The 19,817-nt window shown below is 38.9% G+C and overlaps 1 protein-coding gene across 1 annotated transcript in view; it reads left to right on the plus strand.

Annotated features, from left to right (window-relative positions):
* The window catches only part of cdkal1 (CDK5 regulatory subunit associated protein 1-like 1), a 258,244-nt gene that overhangs the window by 222,481 nt on the left and 15,946 nt on the right, over positions 1-19,817 (plus strand). The window contains exon 14 of the mRNA XM_026183920.2: positions 15,827-15,910. Within this exon, the coding sequence (XP_026039705.1) occupies positions 15,827-15,910 (84 nt within the window). The remainder of the gene's footprint in view (positions 1-15,826; positions 15,911-19,817) is intronic.

Raw genomic sequence — 19,817 nt, forward strand, 5'->3', positions numbered from 1 at the left:
CGTCTGGCTCTTTAAAATGTCTTTTTATTCACTTGAAATACAAAGCATGCTATAGTTGGCAACTGCATAATTGGTCAGCAAGTATAAATGCTTCATTGACTGTTTGTGTCACTTCTTATTGGGACTCTGGCTGCCAAATAACAAAGTAAATGAATTCATAGATCAGCTTGCAAAAAGCAGAATACTCTAAAATGACGGGTTCCCCTCTCTGTGATTTAATCGAAATCCCTTTGTCACCATCTGAAGACTTTTCATTTGGAGTGTCTGTTCAGAGTCATTCGGTTTGGGAGACATCTTCCTGATGTTTTCAAGAAAAGTCACTCCTTCTTTCTGGGTCAGATATCCTTCTAGTTTCTGGCCCTCAATTCTTGCATAGTGTGGAAGGAATTTTTAGTCAGTTTGCAGGTATATCATCTCAGGTTGCTCTCGTTAATCTTTTTGAGTCAAAAACAGTGACATATTCCAACCTTCAAATCACGACTCTCACATAGTCCATGTGCTAACGGCTAGCAAGCACATACATATCCAGTTTGTCAACTTTTGACCCTGTGGCCACTAAGCAGCCTGTCTTTATTTATTTATTCATTTATTGATTTGCGCTTTCCACTCAGGCTACCTACATATACATCTATACACTTTGATGGTTTAGACTTACCAGCAAAAATAGGGCTGTGCTTGTATTGAGTGTCTGCAGTTTTTAATGTGCACCACATTTGCACAGGTGGACTAGAGTGCTTTGATTTTACTTTTCCTACTGCATTTTCAGTTTTTCTATGTTCTGATTCCTCATTTTAATTAGTGTATGAACTTCTTTTAATTGCCTGACATATCTACAGACTGAACCTATTATAAGCAGAAATGACTCCCACTTTTCTGTGATTTACTACTATTCACTAAGAAATAGATAAATGCTAACATTGTTAAAAATTAGCAGCACACGTGTGTTCTTAAAGACGCTCTTAACAACAACAGATTCCCAAAGACTTCTATCACTCATCTGTTTTTTTGGGGGGGGGTTTTATCAAAAAGTATAAAAGTACATTTGACAATAAGCCTGCGAAAACAAATGGATTGCATAAAGAAAATAAAAACCTTCAGTCTTGCGTCCTCCTCTCCACATTTCCTTGTTCAGGACATCTGTTGTATTTTTGTCCTTGGTACCTGAGTGACTCGTTGAAAGGAAAAAAAACAAAGTACTTCACAGTCCATCATTGGTGCACTTCAGAATATACCATCAGTGGGACAGATGAAGAGGACGCAAGCGTGCTGAATCAGGAAGACTCACACACACATGCATGCAAAATTTTTAGCTCATGAAGGAAATCAAAATGTTGAGATTCCAAGAGCAAGCAACCCTATACAGCACACATTTAAACCCCGTGTCTGCGTTCTATGTGCATAAGTGAGGGAAATTAAAGATGCGCACAATTATACACAAAACCTACTCCGTGCTGAGCAACAGCTGCAGCTTCCTTGATATTGGTTGACGGGAACGCTTCTGTTTGTGAAGGAGTATTGTTGGGAAAGATTTAAATTCAGCGAAACAGAAAAGAAAACTTGGTAATAAGATTAAGCACAGTTTTCTTTTTTAAAGAAATTGTATATTTATATAGTATTCAGAGTATTCCTTCCAACAAACTTGTTAAAATGGTACACTACAGTTGCAAATTTGTTGGCTTCATCTAGTGGCAAAAATTCCATTGTTTGTCTTTGATCTCCAGTGGGAAGTACAAAACGATCTTTTAAACAAATGAAAGATAAATCTGAAAATCCTCAAACTACTGCCTACCAAGCAAACATAAAGTAGAATTAATGTCACACCAACATGTTATTTAATGCATAAACATGAATAAAAATAGACCATCATATACTTTTCAAAAACAAGATTTACTGAAGGTATTATCGATCCCTGTTTTCAATGTCAAGTCACTCGCCAACCATTACAGTGGTTTGGGAAAGGGCCTTGGGATTAGAACCTGGATAGATGGATACAATAAATGCCTTAAATGACCTACTTCTACACATTTATTCCCAGTGGATTGTCTTATCACTTCTCACCAAATTTAAAGTCTTTTATCAGTATTTTTGGATTTGTGCAGTTGGTAAAAAAATCACGTTTAAAAAAAAAAAGCAACAAGAAAAGAAAGGAATATGCATCAAGGTCATGATCCAGCTTTTAACCCAGTGAGGCATTAGGACTATCCTCACCTTATCCCACAGAGCCACCAGGATGGCCTTGTAGCTCATGATTTTCTTTCTCCCTTATCACATACTTTCCCTCATCCTAATATGATGACTGGAGGGCTAGCCTTGAACAGCAATCCGACATTTGCACTAGATAGGCCAGTGCATGTGCGATTATTTGTTGTGTCTCCTGGTGTGGCCTCCAGTGATAATCATAATGGTATCGCTATTGCCAAGGCATTAGCCTCGGCTGCTATTATAGATTAATGTTGATGTATAGATGTATGCCTTACATGTGAACTCTGTCTTACTCTCTCTATTTCTCCGTCTCCTCCCGTGTCTGTTACATATTCACATAAATACATGAATTACACACACCAAGGCCTCCAGGCCCACAGGGACATAACAGACAATCAGCCTGACAATCGCAGCTGAGCTCTGATTGATGCTACAGTTGCATACACACAGACACACACACAGTTTCAGACGCACAGATGCTGTAATGCCAAGAGGACTTTGCAGCCTACATCCCTACATAAACATACATGTACACAGACACACATACTCTGTCTAATAAGCCTGACAATAAGGGGCTGAATAAATGAAGGATGGAACATTTACAATCGCTGTGGTCAGGAGCGAGTTGAGGTTAGTTGTTACTTTTCTGGGACAGGAAAGAAATACATGGCCAGTCTTCTGTCTGAAACCTTTTAGATCAAATCGGTGTAGGTCAAAGGGTGCTGGTGACAGTTTGTGAGGAGTGGATGTCTGCAGTATCTCATGTAAAAAAATGAATAAATAAATGCTTGCAGGTGCATGGAGCAAAGCAGTTAATATTTCTGTTATTTAAACTTAATTAAACTAAGAGAAAATAAAATATTGAAGGACGTGATAAACTCGAGACCACATCCACCTACAGCTCTTGTGCTGTGTGATTTCTTTCTGTGTATTTCGTTCACATCATTTTCTAAGACACGACACGTTAATCTTTCCTCTAGCATGACCAAGTATATGTGTTTTCAGCAGTTTGTGAGTTCTGTGTCTGTGATGCCATGGATTTTAGCAACTGATGTTTCAGAGGCTTTCCTCCTGTGTCTTCTGCCACGTCTCTGTTTTGATGTGATTCATTCCAGCATCTGAGACACTAAACAGCCTACGGGCTACTGTCACAGGCCTGCGTGTTTATGTGTAGTGAGACATACATCTATCTGTCTCTCGTCTGACAAACTAGATCTGTCACGCTGGTGGCGGACTTGGCTGTCTTTTCTTTTCAAATGGCTGAAACTGATGAGGCAATCAGTTGCTCATGTTTGTAAGTTTTTTGTGAAACTTTGCCAGAAAACTATATGTCGTCTGTACGTTCTAGATTATAGAGTGCAAGTAGGACCGGGGTACACATTCATGAGGTTAAAAGGAATACAGCAGCTTTATGGGACATGTTCCATAAGAGCAATAATTCGAATAAATTAACTGTAACGGTAAAAGACTGCACTGTGTAATCATTCTTATTTGGCTTTTTTTCCCTTTGTTTTTAGAAACTGTTTAGCAAACGATATGTATTTAGAAAGTCTCATCGAGGTCAACGTCTCTTTTTCAAAAAACAATTGTAATAAACAAGAAATGTTATTCCAACTTATTCCAACAAAATAATTAAAGCTTGTAAAGCTTTGAGCAAATGCCTTCTAGATGCTAAAACATCCAGTCTTTTCACTTAACCCACAGTTATGACTGTAGGAACTTTCTGCTATAAAGAATTTTATGTCAGTGGTAGATACCGTCCTTAGTTCAAGGGTAACGTCAGCATTAGTGAAAATAAAAGGTGTAAATATGCAGCGCTATGCAAAAGTCTTGGGTCGCTTCTCCTATTTTCAAGAACTAATAAAAACACATTGTAATAAAAAAGACCCAAGAGATGCATCAGGCCCTTCAAGTGATCCAGTTGACCCACCATTTGCTGAAGCTTCAACAGAAGTGCTCTCAATAGGAGGACAGCTGTCGAGAAGCCATTCTTAAAGAGGGGAAGCGGCCAGAAAAGGCTGAGGTGTGACTCTGGAACAGGTCTTAAAGAGTGACGAATCCAACATTGACATCTTTGGTTCAAATTAAGATCAAGGAGAGGTACCACAGTGCCTACAGGCAATATTAAGTATTAAGCAGAATCAGTATTTTGGGGCCGGCTAGGAATGTGACTTAAACCTTTTGTAAGGGTAAAGAATGTTTAATAAACTGGTGCGATCAGCAGTAACACGAGCATTAATTGTTTTCACAAGAAGTAAAATGAAAGGTTTTGGAATCAAATAGTTTAATCATGTAACCCGACGATGTGTTAGTTGCAGAAGTTATTGTTAAGAGCAGATTTCAAGTCTGCTGCTCAGAATGAAGGACATTATTATTTGCAATGGAGCCCAGCACTTTGTGATTGTTGTGTTTTTGCGTTGATAGAAAAGCTTTATTATAGGACTTTGGTTGTTGATGTTTGGTGTATGGAGTTTTCTTGTATGCTCACTTTTGGGCATTTAAATCAAATGCAGGCAGACATTCCATTTTACGTAAACACAGAATAAAATAGCTCATTAAATAGGGTTTAAAAGGTAGGTGCTTTGTACAAGGTTTCCCTTTGAGGTTGTTTTTTTTTTTTTTGTCAATTTAGAAGTACTGTGAGAATGTTTTGGAACATGTTACCAAAACTGACACTGAATACCAAACCTCTTCATTGTTATTGTGATGATTTTGCGCTAACCTTCGCATGCTTTCAATTCTTTAGTAAAGACTCTGTGAAACTTCTTGAAAGTCCTTGTTTGACACAAGACATATTATGACCTCAGCATTCAAGAAAACTATAAAGAACTTTGCTTTGTTATATGGGAGAACAGCAAGGATGCCGTCCTTCAGGCTTGGAAAGTCTGTGTTCTTGGTGCAAGCGTAACCAGCATTTTGTAGCATTCAAAGTTCAAACACTAACACTTTTTAAATTTGCACACATATTAACAATTGTGTAGTAACCCCTCTTCTTTTAACAACAGTGCATAAAAGTCTCTGAACTGTGCAGACCAGTTGCTGAACTTTTGGGAGAGAAATGTTGTCACATTCTCATCTGATATAGGATTCAAGCTGCTCAACAGTCTTGGCTGGATTTTGTGGCGCAAAAACGATGTTCACACAGTCACACACAGTTATGCATATGTGTTCAGACCCATACACGTGGCAGAATTCAATCATTCAGTTAGGGAATGCTAGCAGTTGCAGACTTGTGTATGTTATCGATCATATAACATCAGTTTCTGGATTTTTACCTAGTAAAAAATCTCCCCTAGGTGGTCCATGTGTTGAACCAGTAGAGGGTATATTCTCCAGGCATGCCAGTACTTCACCTGGACTCTTCTACTACGAAGCCATGATGTTGTAATGGCAGGAGTATGCGATTTAGGATGAGGCCTTCCCTGAAAAAGATATTCTCTGAAGGGAGCATGTGTTATTCTAAAACCATTGGAGAACTCTGCGCTGACAGCAGGCCGGATGGTCCTTTTGCCTCTTTAGTCTCAAGGATGCAACATTCATGTTTTCTAAAAGAGAATTTAACATCTCAATTTGTCTGTCCACAGAACACTTTTCCAATTTGCCTTTGCAGTGCTTTTGAAATGTATCCTGCATTTGTGGATGGGACATTGAACTGTGATCAGACAACGATTTCCGGAAGCGTTCCTGACCCCCATGCACTTCCATGACAGAGCCATGCCTGTTTTTCAAGCAGTGTCGCCTGAAGATTACAGGCATCCTGCGCTGACGTTTAGCCTTGTCAGCATACGGAGATTTCTAATCTAATCTCTGATTTAGATCTCCTCATGTTTCTGACCCGTTGCCAATTAACCAAATTAGTTATAAAATGTTCCTCAACCTGTTTCTTTTTAGTACCACTTATTTTTCCAGCCTTTATCGTTCCCATCGCAGCTTTCCTGAGACGTGTTGCTGGCATCAAATTTAAAATTAGCAAATACTTTTTAATGAAATACTAAATTGTCTGTTTAAATACTTGATTTTTATGTTCTACTGTGAACTAGATATGGGTTTACCAGATCTGTAAATCATTGAATTCTATTTTTTTAATAACATTTTTGGAATTGGGGTTGTACTAGTTCTACTAATTTTGCACATTTCCTTTATTGTGGGTTTTAGTCTTCTTGCTAAAAAATTATTTTTTTTATTCCCTTCTGTTTAACAGTTGTTTCCTTTGAATCACCAGCTCAATGTTATTAAAGTCTCTTTTTTTAATTGTATTCACATGCATGAGAGAGCTTTGGTCTGATGAGTTCTGTGAGTGCTGGAGAGGACCTGGAGGGGGCTTGTAGATTTGATGCAGACATGAAGCATTCTGCTTGGGTAAAAACTGCCAACATTTCCCTTAGCTCTGAGAGAGGACAGTGGACATTACAAGGCCAAGAACACTTTACGGGTCTGATTCAGAGCCTTAAGGCAAACAAACAAAGTTAATCAACAAGAATATTAAGCTGTCTAAAGAGCCTTTCTCTGTAAATTCAATTCAATTTTATTTATATAGCGCCAAATCACAACAAAAGTCACCTCAAGGCGCTTCATAGATACAGAGAAAAACGCAACAATCATATGACCCCCTATGAGCAAGCACTTTGGCGACAGTGGGAAGGAAAAACTCCCTTTTAACAGGAAGAAACCTCTGGCAGAACCAGGCTCAGGGAGGGGCGGCCATCTGCTGCGACCGGTTGGGGTGAGAGAAGGAAGACAGGATAAAAGACATGCTATGGAAGAGAGACAGAGGTTAATAACAGATATAATTCAATGCAGAGAGGTCTATTAATACATAGTGAGTGAGAAAGGTGACTGGAAAGGAAAAACTCAATGCATCATGGGAATCCCCCGGCAGCCTACGTCTATTGCAGCATAACTAAGGGAGGATTCAGGGTCACCTGGTCCAGCCCTAACTATATGCTTTAGCAAAAAGGAAAGTTTTAAGCCTAATCTTGAAAGTAGAGATAGTGTCTGTCTCCTGAATCCAAACTGGAAGCTGGTTCCACAGAAGAGGGGCCTGAAAACTGAAGGCTCTGCCTCCCATTCTACTTTTAAATACTCTAGGAACAACAAGTAGGCCTGCAGTGCGAGAGCGAAGTGCTCTAATAGGGTGATATGGTACTACAAGGTCATTAAGATCAGATGGGGCCTGATTATTTAAGACCTTGTATGTGAGGAGCAGGATTTTGAATTCAATTCTGGATTTAACAGGAAGCCAATGAAGGGAAGCCAAAACAGGAGAAATATGCTCTCTCTTTCTAGTCCCTGTCAGGACTCTTGCTGCAGCATTTTGGATTAGCTGAAGGCTTTTCAGTGAGTTTTTAGCACATCCTGATAATAATGAATTACAGTAGTCCAGCCTGGAAGTAATAAATGCATGAACTAGTTTTTCAGCGTCACTCTGAGACAGGATATTTCTAACTTTAAAGATGTTGCGTAAATGGAAGAACGCAGTCTTACATATTTGTTTAATATGTGCATTGAAGGACATGTCCTGGTCAATAATAACTCCAAGGTTCCTCACAGTGTTACTGGAGGCCAAGGTAATGCCATCCAGAGTAAGAATCTGGTTAGATACCATATGTCTAAGATTTTCAGGGCCGAGTACAATAACCTCAGTTTGATCTGAATTAAGAAGCAGAAAGTTAGCGGCCATCCAGGTCTTTATGTCTTTAAGACATTCCTGCAGTTTAACTAATTGGTGTGTGTTATCTGGCTTCATGGACAGATAGAGCTGAGTGTCATCTGCATAGCAGTGAAAAATGTATGCTATGTCTTCTAATGATACTGCCTAAGGGAAGCATGTATAATGTAAACAGAATTGGTCCTAGCACTGAACCCTGTGGAACTCCATAATTAACCTCAGTGCGTGAAGAGGACTCTCCATTTACATGCACAAATTGGAGTCTATGAGATAGATATGATACAAACCACTGCAGTGCAGTACCTGTAATACCTACAGCATGTTCTAATCGCTCTAATGGGATATTATGGTCGACAGTATCAAATGCTGCACTAAGGTCTAGCAGGACAAGCACAGAGATGAGTCCACTGTCAGAGGCCAGGTTTAACTACAGCCAGCTTGAAGGCCTGTGGTACATAGCCGATTATTAGAGATAGGTTGATCATATCTAAGATTGAAGCATTAATTAATGGCAGGACTTCTTTGAGCAGTTTTGTAGGAATGGGGTCTAAAAGACACGTTGATGGTTTGGAGGAAGTAATTATTGAAGTTAACTCAGAAAGATCAGTTGGAGAAAAAGAGTGTAAATGAACATCAGTGGTACTAAGAGTAGCTGTAGATAATATTAGATCTGTGGGATGATTATTGGTAATTTTTTCTCTAATGATAAGAATTTTATTTGTGAAGAAGTTCATGAAGTCATTACTAGTTAACATTAAAGGGATGGTTGGCTCAAAAGAGCTCTGACTGTTTGTTAGCCTGGCTACAGTGCTGAAGAGAAACCTGGGGTTGTTCTTATTTTCTTCAATCAGTGATGAATAGTAAGATGTTCTGGCTTTGCGGAGGGCTTTCTTATAAAGCAGCAAACTATTTCTCCAGGCTAAATGATGATCCTCTAAATTTGTGACACGCCATTTCCTCTCCAGATTACGAGTCATCTGCTTTAGGCTACGTGTTTGAGAATTATACCACGGAGTCAGGTACTTCTGATTAGAGACCTTAGTTTTCACAGGAGCTACAGTATCCAGAGTCGTACGTAGTGAGGAGGTGAAATTATTAACAAGATAATCGACCTCTGTTGGGGTAACGTTCAGATAGCTGCTCTGCTCTGTGTTGGTACAGGGCATTGAAGATGATAACAGTGGAGCTTGGGTTAGACTCTGTTTATAAAGTGCTTTGCTGGACAAGTTGTTATTGTGACTACTTTTGTCCTGTGTGTATTGTGAGAGTTTGTTATGATCCAGGAGATATCTAGGCCTTCATACACATCCACACTCCCCTTTCTGTATTTGTGATGATCCTCATTGACGTATTTTTTCCGCAAAGCTCTTTACCCTAACCTTTACCATTACAACTAGTGTGGCTAACTCCAAACCTGAACTGTTACAGATTTTCCATTATACTTCTGTCTCCTATTAATCCGTCATTATTCTTCCATAGACAACCTTCAAATGCAATTTTTATTTATTTATATAGTACCTGCATATAATAACAGTCGCTTTCAAGGAGCTTTGCATTGTAAAGTAAAGACTCTACAATGGGCATGTCATTGAAGAGTTACTATTCTGCTGTATTCCAGCTCTTCAACTTGTTCCAAGCTGTTTTTCAGTCTTGACTATTATATGGCTCGGTCAATGGTTCACTGATACTCAAGGTTCCAAGTAGAAAATAAGCACAAACACTGATTTTTCCTTCAGCTTTGACTCTATTGTATATGTTTTATTAAATCAGCAAATGATTTACTGAAATATCCAGGGAAATAGGGAGGTTTTAAATTTCCAGACAGCATTTTAGTCCCCCGCCCCAAATTGTGTAATTAAATACTCTCATCAGGTCTGTATAAACATCCGTATAAGTTAAAACCTCACAACAGCAGGGATATTTCTAATCTATAGTCACCAAAATATTGAAATCCTTGAAAAATACTTAAAAGAAAAAAAGCCAATAAGCACTTTAAATGTCACCGTGAACTTGTTTTGTAAGAGACAATGTTACAGGATAATTTTTGTGTATCATATGCATAATCTCAAAAGCATGAGAAGTTTCCCTTTGTATGATTTAATCTGCATTATGGCGTTATTGTGTATTTTGTGTTAAAAGAATGAATTCCACCGTAATGGATTTTCACATTTACAGTTGCAAACTATGTTCCCACCAATGTACATGTAGGCACTGAAGTTTCAGGCAGGTGGATGGAGACTACTTTGGATTAACAAGCACCAGGTTTTAATTTATTTATTTTTTCTGTTTCCGTCAAACAGAAAAATCTTCACACACAACCACCTATAAAAGAGTTATTCATGCATTCATGGTCCGTTTTTCTTACTAGCAGGAGTGTTTGTGTGTAGATCTGGGCAGATCTGAAGGACTTTCAAACTTCCTTTAAAAGCTATAAAAGAACTTTTCACTTAATTTTACCACTGAAATTTCCAACATGTTTTCTCAAAGTCTAGTTCCTCCCTGAAAGCTTAAAGACATTGATTGCTTCGTTTCCTTTTCTGTGTATGCTTTAATTTGTGTGTAATCAGAGTTTGACATATTTAAGATTAACCAGAACTGTTGCATTGTTTTCTAAGCTAACTTCTCTATTTCCCCCCCCTAAAATATTCAGTAGTCATTACTTAATTATACATAATCACTGCTTATTTGGAGTCATGCATTATCAAACTGTAAATTCAGCTGTCAGATTATGGTTGATCTCACTTTCCTTTACTTGCTGGAGGTAGGTAAAACAGTGATAGTTTCCACAGGCTAGCAAACCACACATTTCTTCTTATATACTTTATATTGTTGCAGTTCTGAAGGGCTCAGAGAAACAAGCACAATGCAATTTGAATCTGCTGTAAAAACAGTCAAGTGCATTGCCCGAACAGAGTGTTAGGAAGTTTTATTGACTTGGTGAAGAAACTGCTGGTGCTGGTGTGTATGTGTGTGAAGTTATTGACCTGGACCAGCTTGTAGAGGCTTTGACTGGGACAAAGATCTGATATCTGCTCCCAGGCTATTCTGTTTTAGCTTAGTTTGACTAAATTTCTTCAATGTTGATCCTTTTTTCATTTGTTTTCCAACCTTTCTTGCGTCTATTCCTTGTGTCTTCATCATTTGTAAGCTATTACTCTGTCTAAAGTAATTATGCCTTGTGTAGAACAGTTTATTTGTATAACTTGATTTGATTTTACATTTGTCCCTGCAATCATTAAACCAAAACCACCCATAATCCCCTCTGTTTCATGGCCAACACTTAAAAATTTGAGTCTCTTTTATATTGTTTTTTACTTTGAGGCTAAAACAAAATACCCAGACCAACAGGGGCGATTTTTCCCTTCATCTTTCAAGAATCAAAGAGAACCTCCTAAAGATCAGAGCTTCTTTCTTTAGCCCTGTTAAATCACACCCCACAGCGATTGTTCAGCAGCCAACAAAACAAACTATCTTTCTACAAGTAGCTACAAAAAAGCCGTGTGTGTGCCACTTTGTGCGTATGTCATAGTTGAGCAACGTTTATGTATTGTGTATGTTTATGTATGTGTTTGTGTGATAAACTGTGTGTGTATATAAGAATCATATGGATGGATAATGAGTGCAGAGGATAGTTGAGGTAAAAATGAGTGCGTCTGTGCAAGACTGTTGTGATAAAATGTACAATGGTTGCTAGAACGGCATTTAGCGTTGTGTTTGTAAGTCTACAAGCCACTGCTCAACAGTGGTGTTCAGGATTCTTCTCCACACAAACTGAGCTTTTCAACATTTCAGAACAAACCAAAGGCGGATGTTCAGGTTTACGACTCAAAAGAAGAAACTACAATACTGTTTCTGACAAAGTTTTTTTTTTTTTTGTCACTTTCTTTATTGCATACCTGCAGCACCACACAACATCACAGTCCGTCAGCAACCTTCTCCAAATTGAAAGAGGTGCATGCATTTACACACATGGTGTAACAGTAGTTACAGTACACTCGTAATGTCGTAAATAACTGAAAAAATAATTGCAGACATTTGAACACGACGACAGGGATCAGTGATTTATATACTTGAGCTGCTTTTTTTATTAGTTGACTGCTTTAAGTATTAAAATGTAGTCCCCATGTGAAGAAAACTCTAACCCAATGCATTAAATATCAGCTGCTGTGCTGTGAAATCTTGCACGTATTAAATAATTCTGTAATAGTGGTTTGTTGCATCATTGTGGGAATGTCTGAATGAAGCTGTGACGGGCATGAATGTAATACTAACCTATGTCTGAATGACGTTACGTATCCCACTACAACATGCACCGACTGCTTCTCGCCCGGATTAGTCTTCCTGCTCAAAATGAAAACGACAGCAGCAAAATCATTTGGATGATGTTTAGTGGCACAGATAAAAATGGTGATTAAAATTCAAAGCCACAGTCATCTCCTTGTTCTTGTTATGATGTGGATTAATTATCAATTAAACACATGATCCCGCAAATCTTTACTGGATCTTCGGTGTATCCTGGGATGTTGCTCTCTGGATGGTGAAATAAAAAACCATCATGCTGTGTAAAGACATTCAGTCCTTCTTTGTAAAGCTGTGACGTTCTTCAACAGATGGAGTAAATACAAATCTAAATACACATACATACGCAGATATGAGAGGAAAAAACAAGCCAAAACAAATGCATGCATAAACTGTTATAACTGGAGAACTACTTTGGAACTACTCCTTACAATATTTACATTATTTATTTTTTATTTAATTCAAAATGGTAAATATAAAGGTCAATCAAGTACAGTAAAAGTTGGTCAGCAGTTTTGGTACTGTGAGAAAGTGTTGAGTCCTGCTGGAAAAGATATCAGCATCTCTATGAAGCTTGTCAGCGAAAGAATGCATGAAATGCTCTGAAACCTCCAGTAGGTTGCAACATTGACTTTTTGACTTGATCATACATAGTGGGTAAACCTTCACCACCATTAGAAGATGACCACATGGGACCCTAAATCAGTACAGAATGAATAAACTTCACACTAGCTTGAATTATCCTGCCGTAGGACCTTAAGACTGTTTATAGGACCTTGATTTCCTTGACTTAAAATGTTACTTTCATCTAAAAAGGACCACTGAGCAGCAGTTCAGTACTTAGACACTTTTGACGTTGTCTCTGGTTCAGGGGTGGCTTGACATTGGTAATGTGACAGTTTAGCCACATTCCTACCCATCTGTGGCTTCATTCCCCGTGTTCTTGAATCGACTTTTCTTGACAGTCCTCTTAAGGCTACGGTCATCCCTGTTGCTTGTGTGTGCACTTTTTCCTGCCACACTTTCCTCTACCACTTAGTTTTCCATGCAGCACTGTGAACAGTCAGCCTTTTTTGAAATGACCTCCTGTGGCTCGCCTTCCTTCTAGACGGTGTTGATGATGGTCATCTGGGCCACTGTCAAGTTTGCAGTCTTCCCCAAGATTGTGTTTGCATGTACAGAGCTAAATTAAGCTACACAGTATTTTACTGTTTGAGCAGTAATGTGTTGAAAAGCTGAATTAAAGATACCAGGGTTCAATCAAAATTAAAATTAAAGAGAAGTTTGACATATGCACTTAGACTCCATGAAAATTACATTTTTATCAATTAAATTACAAAAAATAACTTTTTCAACAATACTTTCTTTTTTAGATGCACTCAGGCGACATTAGTATGTGTGCATACATTTCCACATAAATTTTATATTTATAATTTTGTAATGTACTTGAAGGGGAAAGGAGAATTTGACTATGACTAAATAAAAGGTATTTTTTATCTTCCTGGAAAAATATTTTGTTTTCAGTTTAAGTGCACTAAGAAAGACAACAATTGAGTGCTTGCTGTCCAGTAATAATGGTCTTATGTTGTTTTTTTTACCCACTTCTCCCCCTGAAAATAAAACCCTTCAAATAAAAACAATTTATTTGATTGCTTTTTGAGTCTGTCTCATCCTCTGCAGGTGTTCTCTGTGAGAGTCAGTCAATGATGAGAGGAAGTGGCTGAAAACAAAGAGACAGCCCAGAGACAGTAGAGAGGGATGTAAGAAAAAGGGTAAACATGGGGAAAAAAAAAAAAGGAAGAAGAGAGCGCAGAATATGGACGTCTGCAAAAATGGAAATACCTTGGGCAATATGTCAGAGCCATGACTTCTAAGGCTCTGACATTTTGCTAAGGAAATGATCAGTCAGCATACTCTGAGTAAAGGTCTCATCACTGACAGAGTTAAAATGCAAATGCTACCCACAGGAAACCTGAATTTGAAACATTTTCAAATGCAGTTAGGTCCAAAAATGTTTAAACGGTGACACTTTTCTCACAGTTGAAGTTGCACAGTGTTGCTTTAAGCCCTGAATGCTGTCAGCCTGTTTTCATGGGCTCAAATGAAATGGACAGTTTACTCAAAACTGTTAAATTTACTTTTTTCATTATTGTTTTTTCATTAATTAGAAGATCAAAGCCTGGCTTCGGTTTAAACTCTCATGTTGGCTTTTAAAAAGTACTTCTGTGAACCCCAAGTCGAAGCAGATATCAGTGCAAGTTGTCTTAGCCTGCAAAAAGAAAACAAATCCATCTGAGAGACGGTGTGAACATTAGGACATCCACAGTTTGGTACATTGTGCTGTGTTTGGCAACATAAACCGGCCTGGAAATCCTCAAGACGCGTGTGTGGTGATCAGTCATGATATAGAAAAACCTCTTCACAACAAGGTCATGAAAAATCTCCAGGAGGCAGGAAATTATGTATGAGAAAACTATGAAAACAAACAATCTAATACTAAGTAAAAGACAAAGAAAATAATTAAAAGTTCAAATATGGAGAAAAAGGAGCAACTGAAACAGGCTGCATGCCAGGTGATGCATGTGCGCATTAATCAAGTCTACCATAAAGAGAAGAGTGAAAATACAAGGATTTAACACAAGTGGAGCTACTGATCCATTGGTCACTTTTAGTCACGGCTGTCCAAGAAGATGACCCTAAAGGTGATACTGGCCAAAGTTACGTCAGAGATGAAGGGAAGTATTAATGCATAATTTATACCTGTTAAATTATGTTTAAAATGAATTAGCCGTTTAGGAAATGTACGGGCGTATATATAGTCATGAAGCACAGAAACTGTGATGAATTGATTCTTGTTCAAATGTGGAAACGCTTCCCCCTTTTTGGTAAGAAAACTAGTCCTAAATAGATTTTATTCTTTCCTGTAGAACTTTCAAAAAAGTTATTCTACTCTTCTATGAATCCTTCGGAGAGTCAACAACATTCCTCCACAAAAATGTGCTTTCTCTCATTTCATCCGACACTAAATTGCCAGATGGGGAGACCTTGTAGTATTTGATTTTCTGATGTCCTGAATAGACTGTTTTCTGTATGCATCTGAATTGCATCGTGTGTAGACTTTTTTTTCTTCTTTTTTTTTTTTAAATGCAGTTTTCTGAACTGAATAGTGCTCGCCATCTCTTTGCAAAGCACTAAAACTGAAGTGGCTCTGAAACCTTGAGATTTTAATTAAAAGGTGAACAGCGGGCACTAACATAAAACTTGAAAAAAACGTGAAAGAGCAAAGCTTTTATTGAATATTGGATCTCCGTGAATAGAAGCTTGACTGAGGAAGCTTGCTTTAATTAAAACTGAAGAAGAAACGCGGCCTATGTAACAAAAACTGCAACCCCATAGCCAACGCATCTATGCACGGCAGACATTCATAAACGTCTGCTGTGCATGTGTACGCTGCAACAGTAAATGTGTTCTTTTTCAGCGAAACTAGCACAGTTTTATTGGATGAGCTTAAATCAAATGGCTTTACAGCTTGTTTATTGTGACTGGTTAATTGATGTCCACCTTTAATATAGTACAATTTTTCCTTTTTGTCTAAGTAAATCCATTGGATAACTTCTTTCTCTCTCCTTTTCACTCTTCCTCCCTCTGTCTGTGCAGGTAGGGGAGAGACAGCATGTGTTGGTGACAGAGGAGTCATTTGATTCCCAATACTATGTGGCTCACAACAAGTACTACGAACAGGTAAGGTTATTGTCCAGATACATTAACCAACGACTCAAGCACAGAATCCATAAATCGTGTTTGTTTCTCACCGTTTATATATCAAATATATTTCTTAAATGCAATCTCAAGGAGCCAGTGAGGATAACTGTGAGCTGTGCCTTTGCTGAATTTAATTGTTCTCTACCAAATAAAAAGTGTGAATTTTAGTGTGGTAATATTTAAAAAAATATTTTGATAGTGAAAATTTAATCTAAGTGCACAGACTTATGAATAGCTTGTCTGCTAAAGAACCATTTAGCCAAGCTCTTGCACTGTATGCATCAATAATGCTTAAGATGCTCTCCACATACACTTTCCTCCATAGAAAACTCTAGCGGAAAGGCAAATTAATCAATAATTTAACGAATATGTTTTTTCAGTGTGAAACTTTTCCAACTCTTCTTCATGTCTCAGGACTAGTCACATTAGGTGTCAAATATTTGAGCTTGTATTGAGTAAACTAGGTTAGTTGTAATATCAAGCACACTCACAAATACACACATACACCCTGCGGTGGTCATGGCAGCATTTGGAGGCTGATAGCAGCAGTACTATTTTTTTTTTTTAACTGTACTAACATTAAGGTCAGCCCTAAAGACATGAACATTCCATCCTGCAACCTCACACACACATATACCTTTGCATGGCTTCAAAGACCCTCTCAACCTGTGAAAAATCCACTTTAAAACATCTTCAAATAAATCAATTTCCTCCTGCTTTAACCATCATCAGAAACATGTTTGAAGTTATGCTTTTTATTAGCAGGGAGGGCAAAGGATGGTAATAATTTTTCCTCCCTTCCACTTCCCTCTCCTCCCCTCTTCTCCTCCTCCTTTGCACTTTCTTCTGTAGGCTATAAACTTCAGTTACAAGTGTTACTCGGTTCATGTGTGCGTTGCATGAGTGCGCACTCCTTAATGCGTGCCTGGATTTGTGTATGTCTTGGCATGTGTGTCAGCTGACCGTACTTAAGCACAATCTCTGACCCTCTTGTGTTGAAATATCCATACTCCTGCTGAACATGCAAACACTTTAAACATTTGCCTAAAATAGTTTGGGACGCTCTAGTGCTGTTAAAACAGACTCCACAGGCAATAGTCCCATAAGTCCCGTAAGTGGTGAGGTGCACACTCCATGAATCACACTTGTCTTTTCAGCACATCAAACAGATGCTTGGTATGAATTAGACTGGGAATGCTGGGAAAGGGAACACCTGGAAATCAGTCATCTTCTTCAAATCATTCCTGAAGAATTTTTGCATTTTTATAGCTGTAAGAGCCCACGTGTAAGACTACAGTTTAATTAGCTGCCAGTAACTTGTAGTGGGATGTCGTGCTTCCCATCATTTACAAAGTGATCCCTAATTTTGCTGCAAAATAGCCATTTAATAAGTTTGTAACTACAACATTCTTTGATAAAATCAAGCTTTTTTGTCACTTAGGCCAGCGGTCCCCAACCCCTGGGCCTTGGACCGGTACCGGTCCGTGAGTCGTTTGGTACCGGGCCGCGAGAGTCGAGGCTCAGGTGTGAAATGTACGGTTTTCAGGGTTTTTATCGGTTTTCAGCGTTATTTTGTTATCGTTTTTATCGTTAACTCGGTTTTCCTGGGTCTTTTCATGTGTGTTATGAATAAATCTTCTTTTTTTCAGTACCAGTACTAGTTTTATTTTGTTGTATTTATCCGCGACACCTTAAAGGCCGGTCCGTGGAAAATAATGTCGGGCATAAACCGGTCCGTGGCGCAAAAAAGGTTGGGGACCGCTGACTTAGGCTACAGCCACACTAGCCCGGATAGATTTGAAAATGGTGTTTTTGTCCGCATCCACACTAGCGTTTTCAGTCGTTTTCACAGAGTTGTGCGTCCACATTGAAACGGCCGAAAACGCTTACGTTCCAGTCCTGCGCATGCGTGAAACGAAAGAAGATTCGACGTGCCACATTTCTGTCTGCCGCTTATTTGCTTTCCCGAAAAATGATGAGGAAAAGCACAGAGTTTTTTAAATGGATTAACAATGAGGTGGAGTTGTTGCTGCGAGTAACACAAAACTACAAAGTTGCAAAAGCGAGTGAGAATTAAAGAATTTGAAGAAAAGCTATCTGGAGCATGCACAGACTGATATTAATATTTAATAGGGCTGTTAAAACTGAGAGCAAGCAAAACAACTGTTGTATAATGCCCTCCGCTATCTTAGTTTAATTGGTCACATGACTGCATCACATGACTAACATGCGTCATTGTTTTAGAAACTCTCCGTTTTCGCTGTCCACACTGCGACGCGAAAGCACCGTTTTCAAATGTACGCGTTTTCGAGAGCGTTTTCAAAAAGCTGCGTTTTCCATCAAAAGCTGTGATTTTCCACCATTTCCGTGTCGGTGTGGACGGGAGGCCAAAATGGAGAGAAAACGACAGACGTAGCCTTAGGTGATGTTTATGAAACGAGTGCTCATAAAGCACCGGCTCTTCCTCTTACACGCTCACTTTTATGAGTCTCACTGCAAACACATTGGTTCTGTTTTAACCCAGGTGTTCATAGCAATAGTAGGTAAGTCACAGGAAAAGGGCATGAAAGGGGTCATGGGCAACAGACTGAAAGTTACAACCAGCTTCATTTGGAATCCGTCTAAAACAGAGAGGTTAATAGACACATGGCAGAGAAAACAAAAGGTGGTGACCTGAAACATAACAGATACATTCAGGAGACATTAACTTGTCCAAAAGGAGCGTTATATGGGACCATTAAGGCAGCTCACTGATCTCCAGTTCATACACATTATACATTACAGATGTTGTGAGTTCAGCCTCACTTTAATTCTTACCATATTGATCCATACAGATCTAATTATTCTAAAAAGATTGTGTAGCAATAAAAGTGTAAATGGATGGAATAATGGATGACGAGAAAGGGAAGTTAAGGTAGTTGAACTGTAAAAGAAATAGTGAGTTTGAGAGGAAAGGAAAGGAGGAGGATGTGCGGGCTGAAGGAAATGAGGAATAAGGAAGAGAGAGGTGTGAGAGTGAACAAATGGCCTAGTTTCACTTTGACACCATCAGATGGATATCTATCCTGACGGCTGTAATAGGTACCCAACCCACCTGTGTGTGTGTGTGTGTGTGTGTGTGTGTTAGTGTCTGAGTGAGGCAGCAGGAGAGGGGGTTTCCAATGAAATCAGACAAGCTCTTTCATCATTTAATCACTATGTAATGGGCAACGAATGACCCTCACCTACACACACACACAAAGACAGCTATCTCTTCCACAGCCCTGCGGTTTCACCTCTCCACTCACAGTCTGGCTGCTGGTAACTTACACGCACACACACAGCCTCTCTCTGTGGTCAGAGTGTTGAGCAGCAGGTGTGTTGATTGGGCAGACGTCGTGCTGGCTTTGTGTCTGTTTGGCCAGCACTCCGTCTCCTATCATATTTTACCAGCTGGATGAAGGCTGACAGATTAACACTGAGGCAGGCGTGCCTCTGCCATCAGACCAGTAACAATCTCTCCTCCAGTTCATACGCTATTCTCTGCTCAGTCAGTGCCTAAGCCCTGCAGAGTAGTGTAATGGTTAGACGGACCACCAGATGATCCGAGTCGGCACGTCAGCGCTTTGCTGAAGCCAATGTGTACAAGACATTGAATTCCCAGCATGTCTGAGGCTGATGACCCAAACTCTGATCTGTCCTTGGAAAGGATTAAACAAAAACATTACAGGACTTATAGCAGGGACAAGGATCAGTGAAATGCCATCTTATTATCATCATTATTCATTTTGTACATCATCTTTATCTTTGATGATGTATAATATGCTAACAAGTTCTCAAACAACTTTTTCAAAGGTTATTGTGTAGTGTCAGATGTAAACCATCTAGGTGGATGGATTTACATCTG

Source organism: Astatotilapia calliptera, chromosome 11 (assembly GCF_964374335.1).
Source record: "Astatotilapia calliptera chromosome 11, fAstCal68.1, whole genome shotgun sequence".
NCBI classification, from domain to species: Eukaryota; Metazoa; Chordata; class Actinopteri; order Cichliformes; family Cichlidae; genus Astatotilapia; species Astatotilapia calliptera.